Source organism: Brassica napus, chromosome C9, assembly GCF_020379485.1.
Source record: "Brassica napus cultivar Da-Ae chromosome C9, Da-Ae, whole genome shotgun sequence".
NCBI lineage: Eukaryota > Viridiplantae > Streptophyta > Magnoliopsida > Brassicales > Brassicaceae > Brassica > Brassica napus.
In genome coordinates, this window is record NC_063452.1 from 57,941,443 (window position 1) to 57,964,434 (window position 22,992).

The following is a 22,992-nucleotide window of genomic DNA, read 5'->3' on the forward strand; positions in this document are numbered from 1 at the left end:
CAATCTCTGTCTGGATCCTTCAAGAAGGGTGACTAGTGCACCGATGTAGACAGTTTTCAGGATGATTAGCGCCATTTTATTAGTTTTAAGGGTGACTAGTGCACCGATGTAGACAGTTTTCAGGATGATTAGCGCCATTTTATTAGTTTTTAAACCATAAAACGAAGATGTTAAAGTGATTAGTGTGTCTTACAGAACATCTGTATGATTCATAAGACTTTGTGGACTTTGTTGCCATCTTTGAAACACAGCTCACCTGGTGATCGATCGATCCAGAAACATAGTTCTTGCCATCTTTGAAGATTAGCATAATTATCAAAGAAAGTAGTTTATTAATTTTAATTATAGAAATCACTTGTAAGAAAATATTAAATTTACAATTTTCGAGTGAAAACGCTATCGTGTCACGTTAGTAAAGTTTTGCGACTAATTTAAGACCACAACGTGTTATGACATTGATTTGACACCACACCACTTAGGCCTCTCCAATATGGTAAAACCGAACCATACCGAACCGAAATAGACAATATGGTATGGTTTTGGTATATACCATATAAACCGAATGGATATGATTTTATAAAAACCGTAGGATTTGGATATGGTTTGGTTTATAACCGATTAACCGAATAAACCGAACAAAACCGATCAAAAGTAAAAACATGTAAATATGTACATATTTTATAACGTCACATGAAAATATATTTGTTATATAAGTTATTCTTTTGTTAATAATTATTACCATATTTTTATAGTAATAAAGAATCATAATTTGAAAAACACTTAAAATATAATTAAATAACAATTCATCGTAACTGAGGCTTTTTATTTTCTTAGTCTTCTTCTTTTAATCATTTTGTTTTCTTTTATCATTGATTAAATTGAAGTGAATGTTATAAATTTGATGGATAATAACTATACAAAAATCTTCACAATTTTTTTCTTATTTATAAACTAACAGAGTTTCACTCGATGAAGCATGACTTTGATGAACACTGGATACGGAAGAGTGGAAACATTTTCTTTCGTACTTCTCTTTTGTTTTTTTTTTTTTCAAAATTTTGAGCTTTGATTTTAATTCTAGATTTGATTATTTCATTTGAAGGTATAAGTGTTTTTATTTTTTTGTTCTTTTATTTGAAAATATAATATATTTTTAATAAATGACTGCGATGACAATATGACTCTAAAATTTATATAATATGATCTCAAACTAAATAATTATGTTTTGGTATAAAACCGAATAAACCGAAAACCGGTGGTATATAAACCGAACCGAACCGAAGTAAATATGGATTTAGAATGGTAGTTATATTTTACTAACCGAAATACCGAAAAATTGAAAAAACCGAACCGAAACCGAACTGATATCCGGATTGAACACCCCTGTCACCACTGGAACTTTTTTAGTTATAATGGTTACCATGTAGTGACAAATTTATACCCTATATCCTAAGTATTTTTTTGTTAACCCAAGTAAAAAAACACATGAATGCATTACAAACATTTGTATCCATGTTTAAATTTTATGAGTGACTAATTTATGCAAGATATGATTAGCTTCTTGCATTTATTTGATTCTGATAGTACTCAAATTCATTATTTTTTTGTTTATTAGATTGTTAACTAATGGTATACTCCCTCTGTTTCATATTAAGTGTCACTTTAACATTTTTTTTGTTACAAAAAAAAAGTCATTTTAAAATTTTAATGCAACTTTCAGTTTAAAATTAATTACAAATGCATTAATTTTATAAATAATTTCATTTATCTCAAATAGTATCGGTTGAAGATGTATAATTAATAAAAACTTTAATGCATTTCAATTATTTTCTTAATTTGTGTGAAAAATGTCAAAATGACATTCTTTATGAAACGGAGGGAGTATATTATATAATTAAATTTATATTATTGTAAATAATGATACGGTTTTGCTATATTGTGACTACAATACATTTACGAGTTGCAAAAAAGTTACAAATCTTATATATTAAAACAGAAGTCATGACTTTGTTCATGTGTGATTTTTTTGTTTGGACCATCCTATAGAAAGTTTATCAAATTTTACATAACTTAATCATCATATCTTTTAATATCATTATCTTTTATTTAAAATACAAATAAATATTGTTTAAGAAAATCTTTTCAGAATGAGGATAAAATTTATTTTTGAAAATTAATTAACTTAAATTTTAATTATCATAAAATATAATTATAATTTCAAATTAAATTAATGTTTGATTGACGAACGAAAATTAAATTATATAAATATTTTAACTATAATTTAACGATAATAAAAATTTAAATTGATTAATTTTCAAAATACATTTTATAAAGATCTTTAAAAGATTTTGTTAGAAATAAATATCCTTTCTGTTTCAAATAAAAATATTTACTACAAAATTAGTTTGTAAGTACAATATATTATAGTTTCTCTTTTAAAAATATTTTTTGTTGCTCTTAACAGTATCTCAAAATATTTCTTCTCTATTATGTAGGTCCAATTTAATTTAATTTTCATAGATAAATTTTAAATTTAGAAATAAAACCAGAAATTATGTCAGTAAGTTCCACATATTCACTAAAGCTAATAATATAAAATCTTTGTAACTACTTTAATAATGATATAGTTTAATTTTAAATAGAATTATTATTATACATTGATATATATTCAGTTATCTTTTATAAAATAAAAAATAAAATTTATATTTTATTTTTATATATTTATAATAATAATAAATCATGTTAAAATAAACTATTATATTGAACTAAATATGATAACTTGTATTAAATTGATAAGTTTATTTTCATAAATATAAATATTTCTGTTAAAAATATAATATGATAACAGAGCGGCTTAATATTCGCAAACTATATAATACATGTATAGAAAATTTACATATCTTAAAATTTTGTATATACAATAATATATTATATAAAATAAATAAACGTAAAAAATATTGCTAAAATAAAATCCATCTTTGAAGAACGGTGGGTCGGAATTTAGTATAAATTAAACAAAAAATAATTTTCAGATATGTTGTTTCATGCATATATTAATTTTTTAGTAACAAAATGCAAACACAATAAGATAAATATATAATAATAAGCGACAAATACATGTGACGATTTAAAAAAAATGATTAATTATAACATATAAACTATGGATTTATTGTATTTGAAATAGTTATATAAATATGTATATATATGATTAACGTTAAAATTGTATATCACCAATGATCTAAAATAAATATCTATGTATATAAATTGAAAAAAATACCCGGTCAAAATCAAGTATTTGTATTAATATTGCTACTAAACCTCAAAGTACATTTTACCTCAACTACATGGTTGAAATATATGAAAATTTGCAGATAATGTACATGTATCATTTGAAGTATTATATGTAATTGTCTCTGATAATATATGTATGAAAATTTGCAACTAATTCATGACTATTTTGTTTTTACCTAAACTAATTAGTCACAAAATTGTTGCAAAGCTATAGCTACAATTTAGCAACTATGGATTTACATTATTTTGTAACTAATTAGTAACTACAGATTTGCAATTACATAAATAGTGGTAAATTAGTCATAATGATGCTACTATATTGCGACTACGCTAAATAGTTACAAAAGTGTCACAAATGTGCCTCAAATAAACGACTAAATTGCTATAACTCATTTTGGTCGCGAATATGCAACTAATATATAACCTATTTATAGTAGTTGCAAAATAGTTACAAATTAGTTACAAACTGGTCACCTAATCTTGTAACCACCAAATGCAGTTGCAAGAGTAGTATCAAAATTGATGTTTGCTTGTAGTGATAAAGTCAGATTTTTCTAATATCTGACAAAAAAAAATTATTAGGCCCAAAATCCAAACCCGTTATTGGACCCAAAACCTAAGACCCAATCCATTGCCAAGCTATTGTGGAGTCAACCAAACTCTTGCAATCAATATGTTGACAAAGGTAGAGTGAGTGAGACTCTCTATTGATTAATTGATCCAATTCTTGAATCTACAGCTACAAATTGAAACAAGTTCTGTTTTCTTTCCTTAACAAAACAAAAGGATCCAAAAGTTCCACTTTTCAGATGGCGATCAATCTGCAAGACGAAGACTTCAATGATGGAATTGAAGAAGTTTTCCAGCAATCCACTGTTGATTGGCTATCTCAAGATGATCTGCCGGCAATCTACAACCGACATGCACTTATCCCCTTCCCTATAAGCCATATACGGTTAGGGCCACAACCTCTTGACGAAGGTATCTTTCTTTATCGCTTCCGTAGATTCAGAGATAACTTCGATTAGGATGACGTGAATGAGGTGAGGAGAAGGAACTGCATATCGGGAAGACCTGTAGCAGGAGATGAGATTAGTCATACCGAAGCGACTATGCTGACTCCGAACGGCGATTTGTTTTCGAGAAGGAATCACCATCGCAGTGAAAACCTCTTGTGTATGGTGCACTACCAGTACAATCTAGCTTCATCGTTTACGAATATCTGATTTTTTTCTGGTGCACTACCAGCAAGACATGTACATATATATATATATATATATATATATATATATATATATATATATATATATATATATAACATAATCTCCTAAACCGGAAATACCTAGTGGATTTTCTTGTTTTGGTTTACAGATGGTGATGATGTTTGGTATGTCGGAGATTGGTATGTGGGCTCTAACCGATCTAGCAGCCATGCAAAGCGACGTCGTTCTAAGGATGCTCGCGAGAAGCTCCATGTCGGAGAAACTCGAGGAAATTGATCAATGCGTGAAGAAAATAATAGATAAGTCTTACGTGATCACCAATAAACACGTGAGAAATAACAGAGAAGTCATAGACAAGATTGTTGATATCACAAGGAAACCTTAACGGAGCAATCTTGTTTGAATACACTGATAAACCGTTAAATACCGGTGACAGAGTTCGAATCAAAGATTTGATTAGTGTGTAATACAAATAAATAAATAATAATAATACAAACTCAAACTAGAGTTCACCTATTAAATATTCAAAACCTCCCAAAAAAGTCCTTGATTGCTTGGTAAGTTCCGGTTATCACAACTACGATTCCGATTAACTGGAAAAGCCTACAACATTGTGAGAAATAACCACACAACTGGGAACTCATAAAGTCGATATACAACAAATTCTGTATAATCTCACCGACAAAGAAGGCGAGGAAGAACAAGAGCAGAAGATGAGTTTTTCCGGTGATGGTGAGAAGCACCACACACTAGAAAGGTAAACGAAAAATAGAGATAGTGACGGCTCAAGATCAAAATATGGGGAGAGAAAAAAAACATCTTAAAAGTTATAATATTCAAAAATATGAAAAAAATAAAATACAATTTTGACGTTGAAATCATTAATCTTAAAATCGACAAATGCCTAAATGCAAAGTTATTGAAATTCAATATGCTTTTACATTATATGCTCAATTCACTACTAACAAGTTCTATACACACAACAACACATTACTTGAAAAAAAACACAAAATATATTAACTTATCACCCACTACTACATAACACACTAAAAGCACTAAATAATGCTCTTAACAAATAAACGACCACAAAATTACAATATCCAAAAAATCATATTGTTAATAACAATAAAATAAAATAATTGTGGACTATCTAATCTTTTCCGCACTAACTATTATTATATAAAGTTTGATAATCTATTTCATTGTTCACTAAAATTCAAGATGAATAAAGAAATAAATAAAATAATAGAAATATATTTTAAATATTTAATTTATTCACAACTAATGAATAACATAAATTTTTATTATTTTATTGTTTTTACTATTTTCTATTATTCTATTTACAAATTATATATTTATTTTATTCTAGAATGAATTTACTCAGTAAACTTATTGACTTAAATTTACTCAGTAAACTTATTGACATAAAATAGAAAACATAAGTATTGTGATATTGAAACCAATAATTGCTAGGTTTTGGACGGAACAAATACTAAAAAACCATATTGATATTTCATATTATATTATTAACCATCCTTTCTTCGGTTTGAATTATATTTACATTTGACTTATTTTTTAAAATATTATTATTTAAATATGATTTAAATCTAATAATATGAACTTTACAAAACGAACAATTTAGTGAATTCCTGTAACATTTTTTGATAGTGTACTATACCACCTTTAATAAAAATGACATTAAAATGACAAAATAACACACATAAAAATAAAATAAAAACATTTTTTCAAGAAAAATAATTATCAACAATTCCGCGCGTACTTCCCCTAGTAAATAAATAATAATAATACAAACTCAAACTAGAGTTCACCTATTAAATATTCAAAACTGCCCAAAAATGTCCTTGATCGCTTGGTAAGTTCCGGTTATCACAACTACGATTCCGATTAGTATAATACCAATGAGAACCAGCGTTTCAAAACCGAGTCTTCGGTATTTGCCAGAGATCTTCAGGTAACACAAACATGGCAATATAATTGACGCAGTTGCGCTCAAGAATGCTCCGACCAAACTCATGAGATCACCAAAAAAACTGAAGAAGCATAAAAAAAACGGAAGAAGCTATGCTACGTTTGAGAATATAGCCATCATATTATATAATGGTATGTTTTGATATAGCTTACGTTTGAGAATTGGCGTTTGTTTTTCATGGATGTGTATAGAGTTGGGAAAACCGGCTGAGCACAATAACAAAACGCGTATAAGCTCACGGAGGTAGTGACTCCATTAATACGAAAGATCTTTGAGTCATTGTTCTTGAACCCTACTCCTTCAAATGCTCCAACCCAAAAGATAGAAGCAAGAATCAACACAGAAAGCACAGACACCACTCGCGGAAACATAAGAATGAATCCTCATATCGTCTAGCCAAACCGAGGGAAGAATAATAAGAGCTACAAGGACGATGAACATTTGCTTGCCTCCAAATTCTATATCCATGAAGTTGAATCCAATGTTTGAGAAGAGCTTGTTAAGGTTGTCACCTTCTAAGATCAAGAAACTAGTTGCGACAAGGTAAAGCTCGAGGTTCATGAAGATGGAGACAACGAAACGTCATGCGTTTCCAAAGGCTTTGTAGCCAATGTCCGGGTAAGATCTAATAATTAAGTGGATCCATGTCCATACATCTCTTAATGAGAATGGCACAATAGAGAGCTGTGGTGGCTATGGTGAATAGTATGATCAAACTTAGTCATCCTCCAGAGATGCTAATGCATAACGGACTGATAATATACCAACACCTAAAGAAAGAACAAACAACAAAGGTCGAGTAAATGACTGAGGCCATGTTCGTTTGCTCACCCAGATGGATCATCTGGGTGAAGATGCGAATCGATGTTCGTTTTGTGCATTATAATGCTACATCCAGATGGATCACCCAGCTGAATTTTTAAAAAGTCATCTCAAATTCTCATCCAAATGAAGGTGAGTCTTGATGGTGCATCTGGATGCAGATGCATCTAGTTCAGTCCAAAAAGAAAAATGACAAAAATGACCTTTTAAAATCAAAATATTATTTTCAAACCCGAAATTCAATTTTTTTTTCATTGACATTTTTCTGATATAACCAAAAAATGCATTTTCTCGCAAAAACTGAAAAACACATTTTTCCGCCAAAAACCGCAAGATGTGTTTTCCGCAAAAAAACGTAAAGCACACATTTCCATAAAAACACATTTTTCGCCCAAACCAGTAAAACCGCACTTTTCGACCAAAACCGAAAAATCGCATTTTCCCGTCAAAACAAAAAAAACGCATTTTCCCGTCAAAACCCAAAAAATGCATTTTTCCGCCAAACTCCAAAAAGCATTTTCCGGCCAAAACCGGTAAAAACGCAATTTTCTCGTCAAAACCGGAAAAATGCCAAAAACGCCAAAACCGGAAAACACAATTTTCCCGCCAAAACCGGAAAACACAATTTTCCCGCCAAAACCGGAAAATGGAATTTTCCCGCCAAAACCAGAAAAACGCATTTTCCCGCCAAAACCGGAAAAACGAATTTTCCCGCCAAAACTGGAAAAACAGAATTTTTCCGCCAAAACCGGAAAACGCATTTTCACGCCAAAACCGGAAAACATAATTTTCCCGCCAAAACCGGAAAAACGCATTTTCCCGCCAAAACCGGATAAACGCATTTTCCCGCCAAAACCAGAAAAACGCATTTTCCCGCCAAAACCGGAAAAACGCCTTTTCCCACCAAAACCGGAAAACACAATTTTCCGCCAAAACCGGAAAATGGAATTTTCCCGCCAAAATCGGAAAAATGCTTTTTTCCCACCAAAACTGGAAAGCACATTTTCTCGCCAAAATCGGAAAAACGCATTTTCATGCCAAAATCGGAAAAATGTATTTTCCCACCAAAATCGGAAAAATGTATTTTCCCACCCAAAATCGGAAAATGTATTTTCTCTTCGAAACCGCAAAAATGTTTTTCACGCTAAAATCGCGAAAATGCTTTTCCCGCCAAAATCGCAAAAAAAACTTTTCCCGCCAAAATCGCGAAAAAAAAAACCTTTCCCGCCAAAATCGCGAAAAAAACTTTTCTCGTCAAAAAACACTTTTCCCGCCAAAACAGCAAAACACAATTTTCCCGTCCAAACCGCAAAACGTATTTTTCCGCCAAACCCATAAAAACGTATTTTTCCGCCAAAACAACAAAAATGCACTTTTTCGCCAAAAACACATTTTCCTTAAAAATCGCAAAAATATTTTCCGCCAAAACCGTAAAAATGCTATTTTTCCGCCGAATCGTAAAAAATTATATTTTAATCATTTTATTAACAAGTACACCTGGATGTAGGTGGAAGTTAAAAAATGAAAAGCAAACGAACATAGTTGCATTCAGATGATTCATCTGGATGCATGGACTAAATGAAGAAACGAACAACACCCAGATAGAGCATCTGGATAAGACATCTAGATGGACCATCTGGATGTATCTTCCAGATGTACAAACGAACAAGGCCTGATTGTCTAAAGCACACATGCAACTGTAATTTGGAATTGTGTTCATATGTGAACATATTACAAGTATTTTACAAATTATAAATACACACGCAAAGAAACTGTGTTCAAGATCGTTATCAAGATATGATTTGATTTAAGAAGCTTGTACAGGATTGAACACATACGCACCAATCTAGATACAAGTCTACAAGATAAAGTCAAAAGCTTGAGTTAAGAGAATCTAGAATATTGCTAAATTTATTTATTTTCTATCAGACTATATAAAGTATATTATGAGTTATGTTATAATGAAATAAACTACAAAACATAACATGTTTAGATGCATATATATGTGTTATTTGTATATCAACACATGTCGACAACTGGAAATCTAAGTGTTGGATCCTTGGTCGTGAGTTATAGAACTTGAATAAGAATAGAAACTGTTAACAAATTCTTTACTTCGAAATTTCCAAGACTTGTTCAACACTTTAGAACAAAATCACAAAAGAAAAAGCAAAAACAAACCTGATAAAGCGTTAATGGCATGGAAACAAGTCTTGGAGAAAGAGGTATTGCCCTGTGAATTATTATTGAACTCATAATCATGAAGCGTTGTTTCTTCATCAATAATTGTCTTTACGATGAATGGCTCCGATATGAAATCTTCCTTCTCGTTCATAATTTGTTTTATCTTTGACTCTTCTCCTTCAATGTCTGCGAGATAGAGAGAAAATGAGATCAAGAGTAGACAAGGAGATATAAACGTTGCAAGTAATGAAAACGCAAAATGCAATATATTTATATTATTAAAAGAGAAGTACTCATTTAAAAATATTCTTACTTCATTAATTAAACTCTTTTTTTTTCCTTGTCTTTTTCAGTTGCATTTATGAAATATCCTAAAACGAATAAAACTGCCTAATTTATTACTTGTCTTTTCAGTTACATTAATGAAATATGCTTAAATGAATTTAAACTTCCTATTTTATTGTTTGTCTTTTTCAGTTACCTTAATGAAATATCCTTAAATAAATTTGGACATAATGTCATTTAATCAACCAAAAAAACTCATGAGTTATCCTTACGTGCAAACAAAACTTGGGTTCACCCCTAAGGTGAATCTTCTAAATTCACCTCACTATTGATTACCAATCAAATTGCCATATAGGATTAGTCAAAAAAAAGGTATTAAAACTAATTAAAAAAAGAGGAAAATAGCTTTAAAAGAAAAAAAGGAAGACGTCGACTTAACGACGTTCATCAAAACATCTCGTGTCTTGCTGCTTCTTCAAACTCAGAGGCTTCTTGACAATCCCTAATAAAACACAGATTGTAGTTTTCAAACAATCTCAAGTATAATCTGTGTTTTGCGTCGGTATGTCGCTTTACTCTCTTTTATCCTTTTTCAAATTTTAGAATCATGTTTTTACATCAGGTCAATTCGCTAAAACAACATAAGTAACCTCAAGTATAATTATTGTTTGTTATCAACAAGGAAGAAGAAGATGGAGAAGAAGAGCATCTAGTTAAAAGATATGTTTTTTATTGGAATTGAACTTTTGATTAAATCTACAGACCAAGCGGATGTAAGAGAAGTTCCCAAGAAGAAGAACAAAGAAGAGTAGCAGAGAACAAGCTACAAAGAAGGAAGAAGAACAAGAAAAGACTTGAGGCGCAAGAAACCTAAGAGTGAAGAAGAAGATTACTCTCTTCTCTCTCTACAAGAACAAGAAAAGAAACAAGGGAGTAAAGAGACTGTGTGTGCTTGTGTAATGGGTCTGGTTTGTTCTTCGTTGGTCACTAAAGAGACTGTGTGTGCTTGTGGGATTAGTGTTCTCTGTTGTTTAGTAGAAGATTCAAGAGAACTTAATATCTTGTTATTGTGCAGCGGCTATACAATGTTTGAAAAGAAAGAGATTATATGAGCAACAAGTTGAACAGCTTGGCAACTTTCAGCTCCGTATCCATGATCAAGTAACCTTTTTTCTTTTTTTAACTTTTGATGAAAGTTTGCTTACTACTTTAAGCGATGACTTTATATCTCTTCTTGTAAACTACAGATGATTATGTTGGAAGGTGCCAAAGCAACAACAGAGACTGTAGATGCTTTGAGGACTGGTGCTGCTACTATGAAAGCTATGCAGAAAGCTACGTACGTGTTTTATATATATACCTAACCCCTTTTTTATTTATTTAAGCAGCAGACTAAGTGTGCGATGTGTGTTTTGGCAGAAACATTGACGATGTTGACAAGACGATGGATGAGATCAATGAGCAAACCGATAACATGAAACAGATCCAGGACGCATTGTCTGCTCCCTTTGGCTCTGCTGCTGATTTCGATGAGGTAAAATTTCCCCTTTATTCCCACGATCATCATACTCTTTAGAAACAAACAATCTCCCCTTCTCTTACATCCGCTTGGTCTGTAGATTTAATCAAAAGTTCAATTCCAATAAAAAACATATCTTTTAACTAGATGCTCTTCTTCTCCATCTTCTTCTTCCTTGTTGATAACAAACAATAACTATACTTGAGGTTAATTATGTTGTTTTGGGGAATTGACCTAATCTAAAAACATCGATTCTTAAATTTGAATAAGGATAAAAGAGAGTAACGCGCCATACCGATCAAAACACAGATCTCGAACCTTTGTTTGAAAACTACAATCTGTGTTTTATTAGGGATTGTCAAGAAGCCTCTGAGTTTGAAGAAGCAGCAAGACACGAGATGTTTTGATGAACGTCGTTAAGTCTACATCTTCCTTTTTTTTTTCTTTTAAAGCTATTTTCCTTTTTTTTTCTTTAGTTTTAATATCTTTTTTGACTAATCATACATGGCAATTTGATTGGTAATCAATAGTGAGGTGAATTAGAGGATTCACCATAGGGGTGAACCCAAGTATTGTTCCTTACGTGCATATTTTTAATAATGGAGATTTTTAAAAACGTGCATCATTAAAATGTTACCTAAAACATGCAGCACTAATATATAACATGCATCAATAAAACTATAATTTGACTCACACAATTGTACGGATATTATTTTCAGTTGATTAAATTTAAAAATAATTATTTATTCAAAAAATATTTAAGAATTGCTATGTTTTTAAAAATTATATGGTATTATTTGCTCATAACTCATTTGTCATTTGATAAATTGTTAGAAAATTTTTTTAGCATAATATAACTCAGTTGTCATTTGCTAAATTTATGGTTTTTATTTATATTTTTTATTATTTAATTATATATTTTTATTTTATATTTGAAAGATAAACGAATTTTCTTTCAAACAATATTTTTGTAAATGTATTTTAAAAAAAATAATCAATTAAAATTGTTATTATCATTGAATATCATTATTTTTGACATAATTTGAGGTTTCGTTTACATCAAAACTTATCATATTTTAGGATAATTTTAATTTAAAATGTAATTTTCATATTTTTCAAAAAAATTCTAAAAATATTTTTTAAATATTTTGTTATAATTGTTAAAAAAATATTGAGTTGCATTTCAAATAAAAAGGTAAAGATATTAAAAATATTCTAATTAAAATATGTAAAATTTAATATAGTTTTAAGGAAATGGTCAAAATAAAAAAAAATTACACGTAAAATAATCATGATTTTTATTAACTGGGCGGATCATTATTTATATGATATCGCACACGAAAAAACAATTTCTGTTTTTAAAATTATCTAATTAACTCTACACTCATTTTTTTTATATTTTTTATATGATATCACACATTCGTAAAAAAATAGATAGTTTAAGATGCAAAAAAAAATTTACTTAATGAATATAATATGAAAAAATATTACAAATACATCATTTAATAAAATAAATAATTAAAAACTGAAAATTCATATCCGCGCAGCGCGGATCAGGGTCTAGTTGTATTTATGTAGTAGAGCCGATGATTACGCATGATAATTTTATTAATGTTTACTTTTGGTCAATAGCATTTTTAGCACTAAACAGTAATTTAGTGTGAGAAGGGCTATTGTTGTGAACAAAGGTGAAAATCGTGTGTGTTCTGTATATCATTACTCAATCAAAGTGTTCCCTTATATAGGGGTTACAAGGAATAGATAAATGGAAAGAGTACAAATCATTATCCTAAAGGAAAAAGGAAAATCTACTTAAAGATAAACATGAAGAGAAAAAGAAACTATCCTATGTCTAAAGTCGGCCACTCTCTCTCCCTTTGGGCCGCTGACTCTCTCTCTCCATGGGCAACGGTTTGGACCTTTGGTTACTAGCAATCCACATTGTTCATAACACTCCCCCTTGGATGCTATAACCATATGAGCTCGTATCATGCACGATGTTGCCTCGTTAAAACCTCTCTAGGAAAACCAAAAACCCAAGGTGGGAAAAAATGGAAACCGTAGACAGGAAAAAGAGTACAATGCATGACACTCCCCCTGATGAAGGCATCACTGAAGATCCTCCAGCCGGCGCATACCTATCTGATGAACCAGCTTCCTGAATGTTGAGGTTGGCAGAGACTTGGTGAAGAGGTCGGCTGAGTTGTCGCTTGATCGAACTTGAACTACTTGAACCTCCTTTGCCTTCTGCAAGTCGTGGGTGAAGAAGAACATGGGCAGGATGTGCTTTGTCCTGTCTCCTTTGATGTATCCTTCCTTGAGCTGAGCAATGCACGCTGCATTGTCTTCGTAGATGATCATTGTCTCCTCCTTCTCTTTTCCCACGGCCAGACCACTCTCTCTTAAGACATGGCCGGTCATGTTCCTCAACCAGACAAGCTCACGGCTTGCCTCATACATGGCTATGATCTCGGCGTGATTAGATTATGTGGCTACTAAGGATTGCTTTGTTGAACGCCAGCATATTGCGGCTCCACTATGTGTAAACACATATCCTGTTTGAGATCTAGCCTGGTGTGGGTCAGATAAGTACCCAGCATCTGCATATCCGACCATGCTCTCTCCTGGCCGGTTGGTGTAGAACAAACCAAGATCATTTGCTCCTTGCAGATATCTGAACAGATGTTTCACTCCGTTCCAATGCCTTAAGGTCGGACATGAACTAAATCTAGATAGTAAGCTCACGGCAAAGCTTATGTCCGGTCTAGTATGACTAGCTAAGTACATTAAGGCCCCAATGGCACTTAAATAAGGCACCTCCGATCCGAGTGTTTCCTCGTCCGGTTTCTTAGGTCCGAATGGATCCTTTTCTATGTCTAAGGACCTCACGACCATAGGACACGGTAAGGGATGAGCCTGGTCCATATTAAATTGCTTGAGTATCTTTTCTGTATAAGTTTCTTGGTGCACAAGGATGCCATTTGCTTTATACTCAAACTGTAATCCCAAACAGAACTTAGTTTTCCCTAAGTCTTTCATCTCGAATTCTTTCTTTAGACATTCAACGGTTTGGGAAATCTCTCCAGGGGTTCCTATTATATTCAGGTCGTCCACATAAACAGACATTATAACATAGCCCTTGCTGTCGAATTTCTTTATGAATATACATGGACTTATTGGATCATTCTTATAACCTTCTTTCGTTAGGTACTCTGATAATCGGTTGTACCACATTCGACCTGATTGCTTTAAACCATATAAGGCTTTATTCAACTTAATGCAATGTTGTTCTCGAGAACTTCTCTTATCTTTGAGCTCAATACCCTCTGGAACTCTCATATGTATTTCATTATCCAGTGGTCCGTATAGGTATGCAGTTACTACATCCATTAGGCGTAAATCAATGTTTTCTTTCACGGCCAGGCTGATTAGATATCTTAATGTAGTCGCATCCACCACAGGGGAATAAGTTTCCTCATAGTCTATTCCTGGTCTTTGTGAGAATCCTTGTGCTACAAGTCGTGCTTTGTATCTCACTACTTCTCCTTTCTCGTTTCTCTTCCTTACAAAGACCCATTTACATCCCACTGGTTTGACATCTCTTGGTGTCAAGATTATAGGGCCAAAAACGCCTCTCTTTCTCAATGATTCTAACTCCACGTTTATACCTTCTTTCCATTTGATCCAATCTGATCTTAGCATGCATTCTTGTATGGACGTGGGTTCTAGATCATCATCTTTATCCATGATCTCAAGTGCTACCTTGTATGCAAATAAATCATCAACGTTGATATCTTTTCTGTTCCATTGTTTTCCAGACATTACATGGTCTATAGAGATCTCTTGATTGTCCGGCTCTTGTGTCCCGTGAAGCCCAGCGTCCCAGACCTCACTTTGAGGAACAGCCGGATCATCGGGTGTGGTCGGTACGCTTGGCTCGACCATTTTGGTCGGCTCGACTGATCCATCTATGTCCTGGACGGTTTCCTTGATGCTCTCGGATCCAGCACCTTTCTTGGATTTCCGAGGCTGTTTGTCTTTGGAACCAATTGGTCTACCACGTTTTAAATGTTGCTTAGACTCTGTAGCCACTTGACATTGTCCATCTTGGATGTCTAATCTTATAGGTGCATTACAAGCCGGGATGTGTGATATTGTCACTCTATTTGGGTCAGCAAATGTATCTGGCAGTCTATTAGCTAGCTCTTGAAGATGTATAATCTTTTGGACTTCTAAATCACAATCTTTAGTCCGAGGATCTTGCCAAAATGTTGATGGTCTAAACCATTCCAAATCTTTTGTTATCAACCGGCTGTTATCTCCCCCTAAGGACGGATATGTGGACTCATCAAACTGTGAGTCTTCGTATCTGGCCTTAAACAAATCACCGGTTGTTGGCTCAAGATACTTTATAATGCTTGGGGATTCATATCCTACGTATATTCCCATCCTCCTCTGTGGTCCCATCTTAGTTCTCTGTGGTGGAGCAATTGGAACGTAGACGGCACATCCGAATATTTTGATGTGGGACACGTCTGGCTCATGACCCGTAAGTAGTTGGGATGGTGAATATCTATGCTCACTAGATGGCCTGATGCGAATCAGTTCCGTTGCATGTAAAACCGCATGTCCCCATGCTGATACCGGAAGTTGAGACTTCATAAGCAATGGTCGGGCTATCAGTTGGATCCGTTTAATGAAAGATTCGGCCAAGCCGTTCTGTGTATGGACATGTGCCACGGAGTGTTCTACTCTTACCCCCATGGACATATAGTATTCATTAAACGCTTGGGACGTAAACTCACCAGCATTGTCTAGACGTATAGTCTTAAGAGGAAAGTCTGGAAAGTGTGCTCTCAGCCTTATCATCTGAGAAAGCAGCCGTGCAAAGGCTAGATTCCGAGTGGATAGTAGACATACATGCGACCATCTGGTCGATGCATCAATGAGGACCATAAAGTATCTAAACGTCCCACAAGGTGGGTGTATTGGTCCACATATATCTCCTTGGATTCTTTCCAGAAAGTTTAAGGTTTCTTTATTAACCTTGGATGGTGATGGCCTAGTTATGAATTTCCCTTGTGCACATGCTGTACATGTGAGATTTCGTGGGATCACTCCTTTAAACGTGTGCCCTTGTGAATTCATCATTAATTTTTGCATCATTCCTGTTCCGGGATGGCCTAGCCGGTTATGCCATAAAGTGAATAGCTCGGAGGCATTTGCCTCGATCATACTGATCCTTGCATAGTATAGACCAGTAGACATTGCGGACATAGTCTCTAGGATCTTTTTATTGCCTTTGGTGATCGAAGTTATGTTAAGGAATTCTTTGTTTCCTTCTTCCCATGTTTCAAGATGGAAACCATTCAATCTTATATCTTTGAAACTCAATAAGCTTCTTCTAGAGCTTGGGGAATACAAGGCGGTTTTGATCTCTAGGTGAGGGCCCTTGGGCATTAACACATATGCTTGGCCGTGACCTTCAATCAGGCTAGCCTCACCCGCAATGGTATGTACCTTTGCACTTTGCATTGTGAGATTCATAAAGTACCTTTTGTCTCTAAGTATTGTATGACTTGTGCCACTATCCACCACAAGTATATTCATCTCATCATTCATTATATAAATAAAATTTTCTAAACTTTAGAGACTTTATAAGGTCTTTGAAATTCTTATTATTATAAATGTCATTACATAAAATAAAAACACCAAATCAAAGACATAAAGCAATAAGACAATGTGATTCGAAAACTAGTCCTTTAGACAATCGGATGTCTCAAAATCCATTTGGTCATCTTTGTTATCTTTGTCGGATTCATTGTCAGCATCATATCCATATTCTTTGTCATCATGACCGTTTTCTTGGATCATGTTTGCCTCCGGGTTCTTGTTCTTGAGGCTCTCTTGGTAGTGTTCGCACAAGTGTTTCGGAGTTCTACAGTTCTTGGCCCAATGGTTGTCCATCCCGCATCTGTGACATAATGACTTGGACGTGTAAGATGGTTTGGATATGCCACCTCGTCCACGACCATAACTGCCTCGGCCCCGACCGTAATTGGAACCACGACCACGGTTATTGTGGTTTCCTTTTCGGCCGGTTGGGTAGTTGTCTCGACCGTTCTGATTGTCACGCCTACGCCCTTTGTACCCACCACGGCCATTGCCGTATGGTTTCCTGTTGTCTTGGATGTAGTAGGTCTCTTTGGGATCTTTCTTTTCAACCTCATGGGCTTCGGGTAATGGTGCTGTCCCGGCCGGTCTGGCTCCACTATTCTTCATTAGGAGCTCATTGTTTGCTTCGGCCAAGAGAAGACATGAGATCAGATCAGTATATGTGGCAAAACCTTTTGTTCTATATTGCTGTTGCAACACAGAATTCGACTGATTAAAAGTCGTATAGGTCTTTTCAAGCATCATCACATCAGATACTTCTTCACCACAAAGCCTTAGTATTGAAACTATCTTGAACAAGGCTGAATTGTATTCATCCACCGACTTATAGTCCATGAATCTGAGATGCATCCAGTCGTGCCTTGCCTTTGGAAGCAACACCATCTTTTGGTGATCATATCTATGCTTTAAAGCATTCCAAAGATCCAGTGGATTCTCAATTGTCATGTACTGATCTTTAAGACCTTCAATGAGATGATGGCGCATAAAGCTTATGGCCATGTATCTATTCTTTTCATTCTCATTGTTGTCCTCGATGATAGTATCACCGAGTCCCTTGGACTTTAGACTAATCCTTGTATCTAGCGCCCACTGCAAGTAATTGTCTCCGGAGAGATTAAGGGCTGCGTAGTCTCTGTTTGCTATTTTCGACATCTGATTCACATTATCATATAAATTTTTAGATTTGTAATGTGATCACGTGGCCGCAGGATATAAGCAAGCTCGGCCACAACACGTCTTATGCATTTATGATATTCAAAACAATGCTAATCGACCATGGTGCTATCAATCATGAGCCACACGACCCTATAGGTTTACTAATGCAATCAACCTAAGCTCGTGTGATCTATATGCTGGCCGATCTTGTTTCAATCAGTTATGAATGCATTTATCATGTTCGGATTCATGTAAAGCGATTTAAACTCTCCTTATGATACCTAGGGTTTTCAATCTTTAAATTCTATCAACTTATGTTTTAAGGTTTCAAGGCCTTAAGTATTTGTATGCTCAGTTAGATTAATTCAAGCAATCCAATCATTCCTAAACCTCAAATCAAACAAGAAATCAAACAAGCAAGATCAATCTTAAAATCGGATACTAGCTTCTTTTAGGGTTTAGGGTTTTCGATTCCTTGATTAGGGTTTGTCATATTTCAGATTTAATCAACCAACATTCAATCAGGTTCTAATTGGAATCACATAAGTTTCTAGTTTTAAGACTTGTCGATTTTAATCTTATGGTTTCTTTTAGGGTTTCATCAAGAACATTGTTTCCATAATGATGGAATTAGGGTTCTTAATTAATCTAGGTTCTCAGATTATGTGTATACCTTTGTTTCGTAGAGGTATAGAACCGGACCACCTGAGAATGGATGAGACTTCGAGCTGAGGAGAATGGACGCTTGCTGCCTCCTATCGGGTCGCGGATGGAGTCGATCGCGGGCTGGAGGCGTCTCGGCTGCGAGCTGCGCGGGGATCGGATCGTCTAGGGTCGATCGCGGACTTCGGGTTCGATCGCGAGCTGGATGGCGGTTCTTCTGAGCTAGAACGTGATCTGAGAAGCTTTGGGATTCAAGATGGATCTTCTGAGTTCTTGGATGAACAAGATTAGGGTTTAGGTTTTGAGTCGCCGGTTTAGGCTTTTAGGTTTCGATTTTGGTCTCAGGGTTCAGAGGCTATCGTGCTGATAACGTGTTGTGAACAAAGGTGAAAATCGTGTGTGTTCTGTATATCATTACTCAATCAAAGTGTTCCCTTATATAGGGGTTACAAGGAATAGATAAATGGAAAGAGTACAAATCATTATCCTAAAAGAAAAAGGAAAATCTACTTAAAGATAAACATGAAGAGAAAAGGAAACTATCCTATGTCTAAAGTCGGCCTCTCTCTCTCCCTTTGGGTCGCTGACTCTCTCTCTCCATGGACAACGGTTTGGGCCTTTGGTTACTAGCAATCCACATTGTTCATAACAGCTATTTATTTTTCCCACTAAATTGACCACTTTTTCTATATGAAAGTTTCCAGTGATCCGGTAAAATTTACAAACCCTTTTGCTTTCCTATTATCCTGACTTTCTTATGTTGACAATTAAATTGACCACTCATACAAAAATATCACGTTTTTATAACAACTAGAGATTTTCCCGGGTTACGCCCGGGTTTCAAACAAATATATTTACATTTAATATATAAAATACATATACATTATGAATTTATAAAAATATTAAACTAAAATTGTTGTTCTTTAATATATAAAATACATATACAAATACAAATACAAACTGTCCATTGAATTTTAAATGATTGAAAATTAAACTAAAATTGTTGTTCTTTTAATATCAAAAATATATATGGAACAATGAAGGTGAAAATGAATAAAATGTTAACAAAACTGTAGTTATAATTCAAATTCTCATTTATCTATTTATCTGGCGTATTGGGATTCTCATTAAAATATGTTATTAATCACTACTAATCCAAACGTACGCACACACACCTCATAGTTTCAATAAAACAATTCAATACGTAGTCACTCATTTTTTTTTTAAACAACACATAGTCACTCTTTATACATTTCTCTCTCTTTTCTAATGGATCACAACTTTGGTTTAATATGTGAATCACTTTGTAAGAAGAGATTAGTAAGTTAAAATATGAATGGGAAATAGAAAGTGTTCGTTACAATTAAAAAACTGTTATAAACCAAATGATCATCGATCATGGACCAGCCCGTACTGCAGGCCCAATCCGAGACATGATAAAGACAACCAGAGACTATGTGTTTATCTAGTATATATTTCATGTATATCTGTAACATAGTGTTTATCCTTATCCTTATCTTGTTAGGATAAACATGACCTTATGACGGTCTAATTACTGCAGACCCAATCCGGGACATGATAAAGACAACCAGAGACTATGTGTTTATCTAGTATATATTCCATGTATATTTGTAACATAGTGTTTATCCTTATCCTTATCTTGTTAGGATAAACATGACCTTATGACGGTCTAATACCTTGAATATATATGGACCTTCTGGTCGACAGTAATGATAACAGAAATTTTTTTCCCAACACTTCATTTACAACACGTTATCAGCACGACGTTTCTCTCATAAACCCTAACCCTAAAAACCAGAAATAAATCCGAGCAGTAAAAACCCTAATTCCCGACAAACTTCAAACAGCTCTATCCCTCAACTCCGGTGGATCCAGACGAAGAGCCAGATACCAAATTAAAGCTCTTGACGAGACGAAGCCAACGCCGCTAACCCCGCATCAATCGGAGTTCGGACGCGCCCCCACGCTCAGCTACAATACAAGCGGAAAATTTGTTCTAGAAATCAAAATCTCTCTCAACCATATACCAGTCTCCTATTCCAACAAGCAGCAACAAAAAAAATAATTCCGAGCAATCCATCAGCTAACCAGGAAGATCTCTAACTGATAGACCGATCAACCCATCAAAAGTTTTCAGGTATCATCGAAAACTCATCTAAAACCCATAAAGTATTAAATACCCCCATCCGCAGCCATGTAGCTATATTTAGCAACATGTCTCTGCAAATAAAATAAAACCAGAAACCATAAACTCTTTAAAATCTCGAACCTGAACTTGTTTTGAACCTGTTCTTAATCTGAAACTGATTTTAAAATTGTTTAAAACTTTTCCTGATGATAGTTTCACATTAGAACTGTTTAGGATTGAAATTAAACAATTTTTTAAAAAAACCTGACTGCTATATGTTGAAAGAAGCCGACTGTTACTTGCTTAAACTTATCATTATTGTCCTGTTTAATGTTCTTATCTGATCTGAATCAACTAGAACTGTTAAGGACTGCATGTTACATAATTTTTTTTTGAAAATCTGATCATGGTTTCATAAATTAATCCGAGGTTTTACCTCCTGTTCTTGTCTGAGAAATTTGTTTTCCTGATGATTGATAACGACTAGAACTTGATTAGGATTGAAAAAAATATTTTTTTAATATTTAAAATCGAAATATCAGAGATATATCTGAGAAAATATATTTATTTTTAAATCGAAAAGTATATAATAAATTGCTTGAATAAATCAAATCTTCCTGATTTATTTTTTAAGTCACAATAATTTCTGATTTGATTATTTTTCGAAAAAAATAATAATAAATATATGGTATATTTTTCAAAAACTCTAACCTGATTTCATGATTGAATTGGTTTGCTTGATTGCATATTGTTTGCATACTAATATTGCATACTGAACATGAAATCTCGACTGTTAGGGATATAGATCATTCATAGTTTTCAAGCAATCTGATCTGAACTGAAAAAAAAAATCATTATACTAAATGATCCGATCCAATGGGATGAAGAAAATATGGAACATTTTCCTGATCATCTAAGATAGAATCCCTAAAGGCCTTGAAACCTTGTGTTTGAAATAAGAGGACCTTAAATCTGAAAAATACATTGATCCACACCTTAAACCGTATGATTTTAAGAAAATGCATCATTTAAAAAAAAAATTCTTTTGGTCCGTGTGTGGCATTGATATGAAGCATGAAAAATTTCAAAAAGATTACTTGATTAAGACCTGTTTTGAATAATGATTTCAGATGTCGAGTTTCATACCCTCAGATTACAAAGCCCTTGATCTCTCTGGAGATAATTATCTTGATTGGGCTATAAACACTTCAGCCGTCTTGAAGTCTAGAGGACTTGGGAAGTGCATCAAGTATGGCAATGACACCCTTGCGTGTGAAAGACACAGAGCCATAATGATTATGCGACACCATCTCTGTGAGGACCTAAGAGACGAGTTTGGATATGTTAATGATCCTCATAATCTCTGGTCATTTTTGAATTCTAGATTCTGTGAGCCATTGTTGCACTAATCCAAGAAAAAATGGGAAGCTCTAAGGTTCCAGGATTATGAATCTGTGGACAATTATCACTCTGATCTTATGAGAATCACCTATAGTCTTAGACTATGTGGTGAATTGGTAACAAACGAGGATTTGTTAAACAAAACTCGTGACACATTCCATTCAAAGGAAGTGTTGTTATCACATCAGGCCAAAGGTTTCACCACCTATTATGACCTCACCACCTATTATGACCTGTTCTCATATTTATTAGACATTGAGCAAAAGAAGCAGAAAAGGATGGTTAACATCAGACGGTTTAATGACATCATGGAGATATATTATGAAGTACTAGACAGTGAGATGAAAATCCCTGAAGCTAATAAAGCCACATTTGATAAGAAGAGATCTGAGGAAGATTCCGAGTGGACACTCATGGACCATGAGGTCGGATTATACATTGAATAATTTTCCGACATTCTGATTTATGTTTTCATATCTGATTTGATTTATTTGTTATTCATTTATGTTATTGAAATAATAAAAACGATTTTGTTTTTATATATTATCTTGCTTGGTCTTGCTTGGTCTTGCTTGATGATTCTTGATTAAATAACAAATAAAACCTTAATAAAAGGATAATCAGTCCACTGATA

General features: G+C 33.8%; 2 protein-coding genes and 1 pseudogene across 2 annotated transcripts; 1 reads left to right on the top strand and 2 right to left on the bottom strand.

Moving 5' to 3' along the window:
- Positions 1–5,317: 5,317 nt before the first annotated feature.
- On the bottom strand, positions 5,318–7,780 carry LOC125593112 (annotated as a pseudogene).
- A 2,974-nt stretch (positions 7,781–10,754) lies between these two features.
- LOC106383424 (vacuolar protein sorting-associated protein 32 homolog 1-like) lies at positions 10,755–11,548 on the top strand. The gene is made up of 4 exons (XM_022710943.2): positions 10,755–10,758; positions 10,871–10,956; positions 11,043–11,134; positions 11,215–11,548. Exons 1-4 carry the CDS (start codon positions 10,755–10,757, stop codon positions 11,369–11,371), a joined length of 339 nt encoding a protein of 112 aa, XP_022566664.1. The 3' UTR covers positions 11,372–11,548.
- A 5,520-nt stretch (positions 11,549–17,068) lies between these two features.
- Positions 17,069–17,989, bottom strand: LOC106383425. Its single transcript, XM_013823533.1, has one exon. It carries the CDS (start codon positions 17,987–17,989, stop codon positions 17,069–17,071), a length of 921 nt encoding a protein of 306 aa, XP_013678987.1.
- Between the last annotated feature and the right edge of the window lie 5,003 nt (positions 17,990–22,992).

Excerpts from the sequence above, each read along its gene's own strand:
- LOC106383424 (XM_022710943.2), top strand. Across the intron at positions 10,957-11,042 it reads AGCTCCGTATCCATGATCAA|ATGATTATGTTGGAAGGTGC; the intron begins GTAACCTTTTTT and ends TGTAAACTACAG. Across the intron at positions 11,135-11,214 it reads AAAGCTATGCAGAAAGCTAC|AAACATTGACGATGTTGACA; the intron begins GTACGTGTTTTA and ends GTGTTTTGGCAG.
- LOC106383425 (XM_013823533.1), bottom strand. The coding sequence starts at position 17,989 with ATGGCCATAAGCTTTATGCGCCATCATCTCATTGAAGGTCTTAAAGAT.